Below are 12896 nucleotides of genomic sequence, written 5' to 3' on the forward strand. Positions count from 1 at the left end.
GGCAGGCCGAGCTCCTCCCCCGGCTCGGCCTCTGTCCCCTCCCCTGCCCTCTCGCCGCCTCCTCCTCCTCTTCCTCAGTGAGGCGCTCCTCCAGCAGCCAGGCAGCATGGCGGCCGTGGAGACGCGGGTGTGCGAGACGGACGGCTGCAGCAGCGAGGCCAAGCTCCAGTGTCCCACCTGCATCAAGCTGGGCATCCAAGGCTCGTACTTCTGCTCCCAGGTAGCCGCCTGCTCTCCCGCGGCGCCGCCGCCGCTGGCGGACTTCCTTCCCTCTGTGCCTGCCCTCGCGGCCGGTCGGGACGCGNCCAGGTGTGCGGGCCACCCTAGACAGGTGGGGACGCCCCGGGGAGGGGGTAGCCCCAGCCGTGCCTGTCGCCAAAGCTCCCGGCAGGACTCTGATTGTGGTCGCAGGGGGCTGCTGGGGCCGGGTAGTCACTTTGTCCCGGCGGGATTGGGGGGGTCGGAAGAGACCCATTGGGTTTTGAGGAGTGGGTTGCCTGGGGGTGGTGGGGGTCGCAGAGAGGAGTGTTAGTTCCAGCCCCCCTCTGTCCTTGTGTTTTACTACCGCGCTTTGACACTTAAGCAACTTTGGGCGTGGGGATAGAGAGGGGTCTGTAATTCATTCTTTTGCTTTGGCGTCTAAAATTATTAATTTAGAATGCCATGAGTTAGCGTTATGAGTCACCGTTCTCATTTACTGAATTTCCTACTGAATGAAAAAGTCAGTTCCATTAAGGGTTATGCTTTAAGGCCGTGGTGTATTTTAATAAGTTTTGTGCAGTGGAGCAAACCCAGCATTGAATGGGGTCCTGACAGAAACGTGTGCTGGTGTTTATGTTTACTCAAGAGTAGTAGTGTTCCAGTTGCATTTGGACACTCAGAATATTGTCAGGGCAGCAGTGGGATGGCCCGTAGTTACAGTCCAGATTTGTTGAAGACAGACACGCGAAAGTTCAGGTTTAAATTAGTAGTGTCCTGTGGGCAGAAGAGCATGAACAAAGAGGCTGAAGGCCTGGTTAGGGCCTTGCCCTTGCCAGTTACTGTGCCGTCTTGAACTAGTGAAGTTACCTAACCTTTCTGAGGGCCCACTGTGCAGAGGGGAAGGTGATACTTTTACTTACATATTTCACAAGGTTGTTCTGGAGCTCAAATTATCCGGTAAATGGAAATGCTGGTAAAACGTGAAGCACTTTGTTTTTTAAAGGCTGTCAGTACAATGCACCACTGCCATATAAGAAATATAAATGAATGGAATGAAAAAAAAATACATGAGAACAATAAACACAAGAATATGAATATTTTTAGTATAAACTATGTAAACCTAAAGATGTATGTGAAATAAGCAAATCTTCCAGGTCACAACACTTGTGCATAAGCCATTATGAGAGATCCTAGCTATGTTGTATAGGTCATGTTTTAGATAGGATATGATCCTTGACCTTGTTAGTATCATTTGGAAAAAGTTGGACATGAGAAGTGTTGCTTTTTCTAAAAATAGCATTGGGGCTACTCAGCATGCTAAACATGATATGAGCCCTTTTGTTTCTTAGAAATAATTTTCACATTCTCATTTGTTGAAACCTATGTGGGACCTGCATTTTAAAACAACAAAAACCCCCCCCCAGTAATTTGCTTTTGGAAATTATGTACCATCTTTGTGTGGAATAATGTGGTTTACATTGAGTTTAAGATTAGATGGCATTTTGTAATGCCCAGTGAGTTGATGTGAACAGACACTTACCTGTTGAGATTTTAGAAACGTACTGTGAAACTGTATTCATCAAACATAGGTGATGTTCTCTTAGGCATGGTATTATTCAGTAGAAAGAACATTGGCTCATTAGGGTGTGTGGAAAAATGCCAAAACATTTATGAAAACATGAAACTAGGGCTTCTCCTTGCTACTGCTCTGATCATCTTCACTAGGAGTGGCCTGTCTTCTTGTCTGCTTCTCTGGTCCCCAGCCTGGCTGTCTGGCCAGCTTGTGTGGAAACAAGCTGAGAACAAGACTACAAGAGGCCGTAACAGGAGTAAGCCTTTTCCAGTTACTTCCTCACATCCCTTTCTTTATTTCCTTTATAATATTTTATGCAATCTGTAATTGTGTCATTTATTTTTTTATTTATCTGTTTTTTAATCGGAAGGTGAGCTTCATGAATAAGCTGTCTTGGTTACTGCCCTCCCATTTCTCAACACAATGCTGTGTATGCAGTAAGTGGGCGATGAATGTTTCAGTCAGTCATAAGTGTATCACAGGGCCGCATAAAGAGGTGGACGCTGCATTTGAATCATGACTTCAACATTTACTAGTTATGTGGTTTTGGGCTAAATAATTTAGCTTTCTTTGTTACATCCTTTTAAAATGGGACCATTAATAGTACGGGGCTTAGTCTTCACTTGATAATAAGAGTATGTAAAACATTTAGCACATAGCAAATTTAATCAATGTTAGGTCTTAGTGTTACACTGTGTTTTATACCTAAGGTAGAAATATTTTCATTTGAGAGGCTTAACTTTTTTTAAAAGTTTATTTACTTTTAGTTATCTGTACATCTAATATGGGGCTCAAACTTATCAAGAGTGTTCTTCTGACTGAGCCTGCCAGGCACCCCTAAGAGCTTAATATTTTTTTATTAAAAAGTTTTTAAAAAGTGTTTATTATTTATTTTTGAGATATACATGAAGGGACAGAGCACAAGTGGGGGAGGAACAGAGAGAGATGGAGGCACAGAATCCGAAGCAGGCTCCAGGCTCTAAGCTGTCAGCACAGAGCCTGACGCGGGGCTCAAACCTGTGAACTGTGAGATCATGACCTGAGCTGAAGTTGGATGCTTAACTGACTGAGCCACTCAGGCGTCCCTAAGATGCTTAATTTTAAGAAAAGTTTTGGTCCTTTGAGTAAAATCTGTTTTACTTGAAAATCAAGTAGGAGTTTCTGGTGTTTAATGGTATTTCCTTATAGACGCGTGTACATTTTTATTTAATAGTAGTTTATTTTTATTTTAATGTTTTTTATGTTTCTTTATTTTGAGGAGGAGAGACAGAGCACAAGTGGGGAAGGAACAGAGGGAGAGGGAGAGAGAGAGAATCCCAAGCAGGCTCTGCAGTGTCAGCAGAGCCCGATGCTGGGCTTGAACCCACAACCCTATGAGATCATGATATGAGCCAAAATCCAGGTGCCTAACCAACTGAGCCACTTGGGCGCCCCAGTAGTTTAGTAGTTTTAATAGTAGTGTAGTAGTTTACTTCAAGTTTCTAAGCACCTGTAAGACTTTTTTGAAGACGCAGGCTGTGCTTTACTCATTTTCATTTCTCTACCTTGTACACTGTAGGCACTCGGTTTATTAACTGAAAGCAAAGAGGTTGATGGGCCTGAGAAGGAAAGCAAAGAGGTTGATGGGCCTGAGAAGGAAAGCAAAGAGGTTGATGGGCTTGAGAAGGAAAGCAAAGAGCATTCTTGCCCTTAGTGAATATCAGCCTAGGGCAGATGCTACCATGTGTGTAATTAAAGGATCAGCTGAGAAGACCTGAGTGATTTGCAACCATTTAATAAGGTACAAGAACTAAAAGATAGTGTAGTGTGAGTGGAAGGAGACGGGGTTTACAGTCTTACTTAGGGTTAAATCTTTGCTACTCTGTCCTTGGCTCAGTTCTCTCTTAAGTTTATAGTAGAGGGCTAATGGTGTAACCTCTTCATGGAGCGGAGGGGAAGGTGAATAAGAGAGCATGCAAAGTGCTTACCACAGTGTTCAGTGAGTAAGGTTTTGTTATGCATGTAACCTCACTTCTAATACTGTTATACTGAGTTATAAGGGAGGTTTAAAAATGTTTAGGGAGAAGTATCAGTTTATAAAAAAAACTTCTTGTAATTATGAAAACAATTGTTTAAAAAATGTTTATTTGCGAGAGAGAGAAAGTGTGTGCATAAATGAGGGAGAGAGAGAGAAAATCCCAAGCAGGCTCTGCACTGCCAGCATAAAGCCTGACCGACGGCTTGATCTCACAAACCTTGAGACCGTGATTTGAGCCGAAATAGGGAGTTGGACACTTAATCACCTGAGCCACCCAGGTGCCCTAAAACAATTTTTATTCTCCATAATAGCTATCAAAAAATAAAATTATAAAATGTTATTGATAGTAGCACCCAAAGAAATCAAATAACTAGGAAGAATCTAATAAACACAATGAAACCTCTCTACACTAAAGAGTACATACCAGTGCTGAGAGAAATAAAGAAAAGCTAGACATGGAGGTATATATAGGTATACCTAATTGTATTGTGCTTGCTTTATTGAGCTTTACAGATATACTGTTTTTGTTATTGTTGTTTTTTTACAAATTGAAGGTTTGTGGCAACCCTGTGTGAAGCAAGTTTCTTGGCCCCATTTTTTTAAAAAATTTTTTTAAATGTGTTTTTATTTATTTCTGAGAGAGAGATAGAGACAGCATGAGCAGGGGAGGGTCAGAGAGAGNAAATCCCAAGCAGGCTCTGCACTGCTAGCATAAAGCCTGACCGACGGCTTGATCTCACAAACCTTGAGACCGTGATTTGAGCCGAAATAGGGAGTTGGACACTTAATCACCTGAGCCACCCAGGTGCCCTAAAACAATTTTTATTCTCCATAATAGCTATCAAAAAATAAAATTATAAAATGTTATTGATAGTAGCACCCAAAGAAATCAAATAACTAGGAAGAATCTAATAAACACAATGAAACCTCTCTACACTAAAGAGTACATACCAGTGCTGAGAGAAATAAAGAAAAGCTAGACATGGAGGTATATATAGGTATACCTAATTGTATTGTGCTTGCTTTATTGAGCTTTACAGATATACTGTTTTTGTTATTGTTGTTTTTTTACAAATTGAAGGTTTGTGGCAACCCTGTGTGAAGCAAGTTTCTTGGCCCCATTTTTTAAAAAAATTTTTTTAAATGTGTTTTTATTTATTTCTGAGAGAGAGATAGAGACAGCATGAGCAGGGGAGGGTCAGAGAGAGAGAGGGAGACAGAATCCGAAGACAGGCTCCAGGCTCTGAGCTAGCTGTCAGCACAGAGGCCGATGTGGGGCTCGAACCCATGAACCGTGAGATCGTGTCCTGAGGCAAAGTTGGACGCTTAGCTGAGAGAGCCACCCAGGCACCCCATCTTGGCCCCATTTTTCCAACAGCATTTGCTTCCTTTGTGTCTCTATGTCACATTTTAGTAATTCTCACAATATTTAGAACCTTTTCATCATTATTGTTTCATTTAAAATTTTTTAGTTTGTGTACAGTTGACATACAATGTTACATTGGTTTCAGGTGTATAACAGTGATTCGACATCTCTGTTCTTTTAGGCTGTCACCATACACAGAAATCACCATACAGCACAATTACAATATCACTGACAACATTCTCTGTGCTGTGCCTTTTATTCCCGTGCCTTATTTATTCCATGACTGGGAGCCTATATCTCCCACTTCCCTTCATTTTGCCCACCCCCAAACTCCTACTGTCTGTTTATGAACATTTTGAACAAAGTCTTGCAGTAAAGTCTTTCAAAGAAGCAGTGGCAGAGTAAGGTGATGAGCTGGGTCTCCAGGAAGAAAGTGGGTAGCTGGGCATCTTGTGGGTTGGAGTTGGAAAGTGAGGAAGGAATTGCCCTTCCAACATGTAGCATCTTTGAGAGGCAACCTTGTCCTCTGAAACTCTTTCTCCTTTTGTATCGTAGTTCCTGATGATGCAGCGTATTTCTGGAACTCATCTTCATCATTGATGGGGATATTACCATATTATACTTTAAAGGGATTATTTTTAAATTCCTCACATTACATCATACCACCCCTAGGTACTGCTGTAAGTTAGGTGATTGGGTACAACTGTCATAGCTTCTTATAAAGCTCATCGATCTTATAAAGATCATTGTTGGCTTGCAAACTTTGTGGTGGTCAGTGGAGATATCTCTTTTTTTTAAAAGTTTATTTATGTGTTTATTTTGAAAGAGAGAGACAGAGACAGAGACAGACAGAATCTCAGGTATGCTCTACGCTGATAGACCCACCAGTGTCAGGCTTGAACTCATGAACCATCAGATCATGACTTGAGTCGAAGTCAAGATGCTTAACCGACTGAGCCACCCAGGTCTCCCAGTGGAGATCTCTTTTTATTGACATGCTTACATTATAAACACTAATGTTGGCATTTTGTCGTGAGTTATATTTATATTCCAGTAGAACTTATAAAAAGCAAACATCATTTGGCAGGTAATCAGAACTGGAACAAGTGTTTAACAAGTGTTTTAGAGATAGAAGGGCTATTAGTAGTAGGTGTGATCTTACATTGTTCATACAGTTTGTGGATAGATGTTTTAGTCACTTTTTTTCTTTTTGGTGAGCCTTTTTGACATACAAAAAATTGTTTGGCATGCAAAATTTTTAGTTTGGTCTTAGTAAAATTGGTAGCGGTAGTGTGACAGACACATAAGCACATAGCTAAGCGCATACTTCGCCCTAGATATTAGGAGGGAGAAGCAGTAGCATAGAAACCCCTATGTTAATTACTGAGGAGTTGTCCTTGGGATTAATAGCAAACCCATGTAGTAGTTATCATATAGGCAGGCATACTGTTTAAAGCAACCATTGTGAATCTCTGCATATAAAAGATTTAATGTAATGGAGTATAAATATAATTATTACCCTTTCTGTTTGATCATGAACCTCTCCTGACCTCACGGTTTCAACATGAAGCATTTGCTTATTCATGCCTGGGCAGGTAGTACTCCCAGCTTAACAATTAACATCTTTTTCTTTTGACTTCTTTGATTGGTATCAATCTTGTGTGTGGCTTTGAATAAAGAGCAATTCAACACACTCTGTAAGCTATGTCGTCTTGTCTCAACGTGTTTGGCAGCGATAGTTAAATTGGGGAGAGGGACCCTGTAATACTTCCCCCGAATTATACATTGCAATTAAGCTTTCTTGTACCACTCACTGTTCACTGTAGCTAAGTTTTGGAAACAACCAGAGTGTCCATGGATGGGTGAATGGGTAAATAAAACATGGTATATACACACAGTGAAATACTATACAGCCTTAAAAAATAAGGAAATTCTGCAGTATGCCACGACATTATGTTAACTGATACAAGCTGTTAGCAGAAAATCACTGCACATGAGGTATCTAAAATAGTCAAATTCATAGAATTAAAGAATGTAATGGTGGCTGCCAGGGGCTGGGAGGAAGAAGTGGGAGATGCTAATCAGGCATAAAGTTTGTCACACATACACACACACCTCTTTGGAATAAGCTCTAGAGGCCTGCTAGTCAACATTTTACCCTACAACAAGTAAAATTACATTGACACTTAAAAGAAATTTCTCCTATTTTTGTCTCCAGTAACTTACCTGTTTATTGTAAGTTTCAGTAGGGACCACTTCCTGATACACTAGAGCTGTGCCATGTCTGTTGGAAAGCATTCCTAAAAACGCTGTTAGCTGGGGTCTGCTAATGTCACATTTATCTGGGTCATAGACTCAGGCCTCTAGTGGTTAGGGTAAAATCGATAAAAAATGAAATTGTGACTGTAGCAATTTACTTAATAAAGAAAGAGGCAACAGACTTCTCCATATTGTGAACCTGTCTTTAATGATTCTCCCTTGATAAAAGGTACAGAAGGGCAACCTTTTGTATCAGGTTCTGAAGGCTACTTTGTCTTCTCCATCAAGCTATGAGCTTAAATCACTCAGTAAAATAGGCAAATATAAGTGCCGTTAGACCTGGCCTGGTTCTCCCTTCCCCCTCCAAATGGGTAATGGCTTTTTGGGTGAGGGGATTTATTTTATTTCTGATTATTTTGCTAATTGGTACAACTGATAGGTTTGACATGCAAATGCAGAGAAAAATATAAATGCAGTTATTATGTGAATAGTTTAGTATTGTTTTTGAGTTGAGGTTTTCTATACCTTAAAGTCAAGATCCATATGTAAGTATTATCTTTTTTTGTTTTTGCTAATTGTTTTTTTTAGATTTTAAGAAGAAAAAAAAACTAATAGTAAACATCCATAGACTCTAAAAAAAAAAAAAGACACAGTAAATGTCTACCTACTTAGCACTTCAGTTATTAAAAAGAACATTAGTATTGGGGTGCCTGGGTGGCTTGGTTGAGTGCTGACATTGGCTCAAGTTATGATCTCGCGATCTGTGAGTTCAAGCCCTGCCTTGGGCTCTGTGCTGACAGCTCAGAGCCTGGAGCCTGCTTTGGATTCTGTGTGGGTCTCTCTCTCTGCTCCTCCCCCACTCTCGCTCTCTCCCTGTCTCTCAAAAATAAATAAACATTAAACAAAATAAAAAAAAAACATTACTAGTAAAACAAGTAAAACCAGAAGGCTCCAATGTGTTCCTCACACAAGAGGTACTTACATATCCTGAATTTTGTGTTTGTCGTTCATTTGCTTTTCCATATGTTTGATTCCTTAGATAATGCATTGTTTACTTTTGACGTTTTTGAAAATTTTGTAAATGAAATCATTGCTAGTATTCTTGTGCAACTTGCTTTCTGCATTTAACATTAAGTTCTTGAGATTCATTCGTGTTGTGTGTAGCTCTAGTTCATTCATTTTCATTGCTCTATGGTATTCCTATGAATTCATTTATCATAGTTTATTCATTTCTTTGTTAATGGAAATTGGAGTTGCTCTGAGTTTTTGTGAACAGTGCTGCTTTAAATAGTCTTGTACCTTGCTCCTGGTGCCTGTGTGCAAGTGTACACCCAGGAGAACAATTCTTGAGTCATAGGATATGTATGTGTTCAGCTTTATTTTGATGGTGCCAAATTGTTTTTCACTGTGATTATACTTCTGCTCCCATTATCACAAACTTTATATTGTTCCATATCCTAGCTAGGACTTGAAATTAACAGACATTTTGATTTTTGTCAATCTGGTCTTTTGTGTTATTTCTGAATAACAACATTCATTGGGCTATTTGTATATTTGTAAACCTGCAAAAATGTAACTGTCCTCAGGGACTTAATGGTTACTTGTACAAACAGGAAGTACTTTAAAGAAAATAAGTAATTGAATCTCTGTTGTGCACCTGAAATTAATATTATATGCAAGTATACTTTAGTTAAGAAAAAGGTAAATAACAACGAGATGCTAAGCGAAAGTTAGAGACGAATAATTCTTCTTTCCTTTAGTTATTTTACAATTTTATTACATTTCCCTAGTTTTTTATTGTGAATAATTTCAAACATATAGAAAAGTTCAAAGAAGAATGTTATAACTAATCACAGTATACTCATCACCTAAATTAACATTTTGCCCTGCTTGCTTTGTGTCTGCTCCTGTATGTAGTGTATTTTTGTATGTATTTGTTGAAACATTTGAGAATAAGTCACAGACAACATGACACCACAGCCATTAAATATTCAGCATGCATTCTCTAACGACAAGGACATTCTTCTTTCTTAACTACAGTGCTATGATTACATTTAAGAAAATTGACAAGAATTCCCTCATGTTATCTAATAGCCAAGCCTATTTTTCAGTTATTCCCTAAGCATGTCTTTGACAGTTGTATTTTTTGCTTTTTGTTATTTTTTGGAATCAAAGTCCTATCAACGCTCACAAATAGTATTTGTCCTGTCTCTCAGCTTCTTTTAATTTAGAAGAGTCCTCTCATCTTTATTTCATGATGCTGACTTTTTAAAGAGACTAAGTCAGTTGTCTTAAAGAGTGTCGCACATTCTTGATTATCTGACTGTTTTCTTACAATGTCTTTAAGTTGTTCTTTTATCACCTGTATTTTCCTTAAGCCAGATATTAGGTCCAAAGGCTTAATTGGAATCTGTCAAGATTCACTTGAAAAGACTCTTTGGTGATGCTGTGTGCCTTGTATCGTATCCCATCATGAGGCACAGAATGCCTCGTTTTCCTAGCACTAAATTTGATCTCTTGGCTAAACTGCTACCACATCACCACTGTAAACACATTTCTCCCTTAGCGATGAATGTGTAATCTGCGCTGTGATCCTTTGGCCCTGTGAGAATATGCTTTTTTTCAACATTCTTTCTCTTAGTGGTTTTAGTATCCATTGATGACCCTTGTCTGATGATTATTTTAGTAGGGGTTACAAATGGTGTTTCCCCTCCCACTGCATTCTCTCATTTAATAGCTGATTTTTTTTTTTCCTAGAAGGAAGAGTGTATCTTTATCAACTGGCTAATAAACTATGTTCCACCTAAAAATAGTACTATAATATTCTTACTAAAAAAACCTGTAATGGTAATATAATAGTCACTTTAAATGGTCATAAATATTTGTTGTGCTTTTCACATTTTTTTAGTTTAGGGAACTTTGGATTTTTTTTTCTTCATTAAACATTAAAGTAAGTTACAGTCCTTATTCATTTTGATGTTCAAATTGTCTCAGATTCAATCAGTGGTACCACTTTCAAAGTGGCTTCTCTATCTTTTTGACCTTCCTTCATTAGTCTCTGATTGCTTCCTGGCTTTCTGGTACAGGACAAATCAGATTTACCTTGTAATTTCCGTATCCCAGATATAGAATCAGTCTGATCTCTAAGGAGCTCTTGTTTCTGGTAGGAATGTCTTTAGAAATCCAGATCTCGGTGCTTAAGTATGTTTCATGTCCCTGGAGTGTCCTTGTCTCTAGGAGAAGGGGTAGTAACATCTTCAGGGAACTTTGCTGATGACTGTAGAAGGGACATAAATAAAACCTCTACAGGGCAGTTTTTCTAAAGCAGCATACTAAATAGGTGAAAAAAATGCTCTAGGTAAGGACAGGTCCTAGAAGACCTCCTGAAGGAGGTGAGGGAAGAACTGGATTTTGATAAATTACTAAAATAAGAAAAAGTGAATCAGAAGACATGAATTAGGGTGTAGGAGAGGACATTCTCTCCAGGGGAAGGATGAGTTTATGAAAGTAGAGATGCAAGCTGAGAAGGTGTTGTGTTATAGCAAATAGAGTGGCTTTACTGTAGTGAAGAGTTCCAGTACAGAAATAAAAGTAAAGAAAATGGTTGTTAGTATGGTTAGAGACCTTGCTTTTCCATTAAGTACGTTTTTTGAAAATGTAAATATCTCCTTTTGGTTTTCATTGTAAAAGGCAGTACATGATCTTTGCATAAATTTAATAGAAGCGTGTAAAGTAACGTAAAGCATGATAATACCTAAAAGAATATTAACACTTTGGTTAATTATCTTTCCAGACTTTTATATTTATATTGCACAGAGGTTTAAAGCATGGATAGTGCCTCAAGAGGGCCTGCATTTAAAACCTGGCTTTGTGTTTTTTTTGGACATGTTAATTAATTGATCTGTGTCTCAGTTTTCTCATCTGTAAAATGGGATGATAATATTACCCACCTGTTTGAGTTGTTGTAAGGATTAACAGCATTAATGCATGGTTAAGTGTCTAAATCAGTGCTTTGCATATAGTACATGCTCAAATGTTAGCTGTTTTTATTTTTTGAAAACAAAAATGAGGTCATTGCTTTTATATGCAGCTATACAGTTTTAGAACTTAACTTTTTTTTTTTTTGAAGTTTATTCTGAGATAGTATGCATGAGTGGGGGCGGGGGGCAGAGAGACAGGGAGAGAGAATCCCAAGCAGGGATTCCAACATGGGGCTCGAGCCTATGAAGCATGAGATCATGACCTGAGCCAAAATCAAGAGTCGGTCTTAACCAACTGAACCACCCAGGTGCCCCTTAACTTTTTTTTAAGTATGTCTTTTTTCTTTTTGTAAAAAATCACAAGCATTACCATCTTCACCATTTTTAAGTGTATAGTTTCAGTAGTGTTGAGTATATTTACTGTATTGTCGTGGAGCAGATCTCTAGAAATTTTTCATTTTGCAAGAACTGAAACCCATTAAACAATAGCTCTCCTTTGCTCCCTTTTCCTAGCCTCACTAACCACCATTCTGCTTTCTTTATCTATGAATTTGACTATTTTAGATACCTCATGCAAGTGGAATCACATAGTATTTGTCCTTTTGTGAGTGGCTTATTTCACTTAACATAATGTCTTCAAGGTTCATCCGTGGTATAGCAAGCGACAGGATCTCCTTCCCTTTTAAGTTTTTTTTAAATGTTTATTTCTTTTTGAGACAGAGACAGAACATGAGCAGGGGAGGGTCAGAGAGAGAGGGAGACAGAATCTGAAGCAGGCTCCAGGCTCTGAGCTGTCGGCACAGAGCCCGATGCGGGGCTCGAACCCACGAACCATGGGATTGTGACCTGAGCCAAAGATGGATGCTTAACCGAATGAGCCACTCAGGCGCCCCTCTCCTTCCTTTTTAAGGCTGCAGAGCATTTCATTGTCTGTACCACATTTTGTTTATCTGTTCATCCTTTGGTGGACATTTGGGTTGCTCCCATCTCTTGGCTGTTGAGAACAGCGCTGCTTTTGAACAGGGCTGTGCAAATGTCTCTTTGACCCGGCTTTCAATTGTTTTGGATATGTATCCCAAAGGGGGATCATTAACTAGTTCTGTTTTCATTTTTTCTGTAACCACCATACTGTTTTCTATAGCAGCTGCATTATCCCAGTATGGTTTACACAATAGTTTACAGTTCCACCAAGAGGGCACAAGTGTCCCAGCTGCTCCAAATCCCTGCCAGTATTTTCAGATTTTTTTGATAGTAGCTTATCCTAGTGGGTGTGAGATGATATCTCATTGGGTTTTGATTTTATATTTCTCTGATGACTAGTGATATTGAACATCTTTCCAGATGCTTTTTGACCTTTTTTTAAAAAATCATTCTTGGAGAAATGTCTGTTGAAGTCCTTTGCCCATTTTTAATTAGGTTATGTGATTTTTTTTTTTAGTTGGGTTGTAGGAGTCTTTGTATATTCTGGATATTAACCCCTTAACAGATACATGATTTGCA

At 39.0% G+C, this 12896-nt stretch overlaps 1 protein-coding gene across 2 annotated transcripts in view; it reads left to right on the forward strand.

Moving 5' to 3' along the window:
• Positions 1–45: 45 nt before the first annotated feature.
• The window catches only part of METAP1 (methionyl aminopeptidase 1), a 60211-nt gene continuing 47360 nt past the window's right edge, over positions 46–12896 (forward strand). For both annotated transcript variants that reach the window (XM_077762344.1, XM_077762345.1), the window contains exon 1: positions 46–220. In XM_077762344.1, the coding sequence (XP_077618470.1) occupies positions 107–220 (114 nt within the window). In that variant the 5' untranslated portion in view covers positions 46–106. The remainder of the gene's footprint in view (positions 221–12896) is intronic.

The sequence above is a fragment of the Crocuta crocuta genome, unplaced genomic scaffold (genome assembly GCF_008692635.1).
Source record: "Crocuta crocuta isolate KB4526 unplaced genomic scaffold, BGI_CrCroc_1.0 scaffold83, whole genome shotgun sequence".
In the NCBI taxonomy this organism is placed as follows: domain Eukaryota; kingdom Metazoa; phylum Chordata; class Mammalia; order Carnivora; family Hyaenidae; genus Crocuta; species Crocuta crocuta.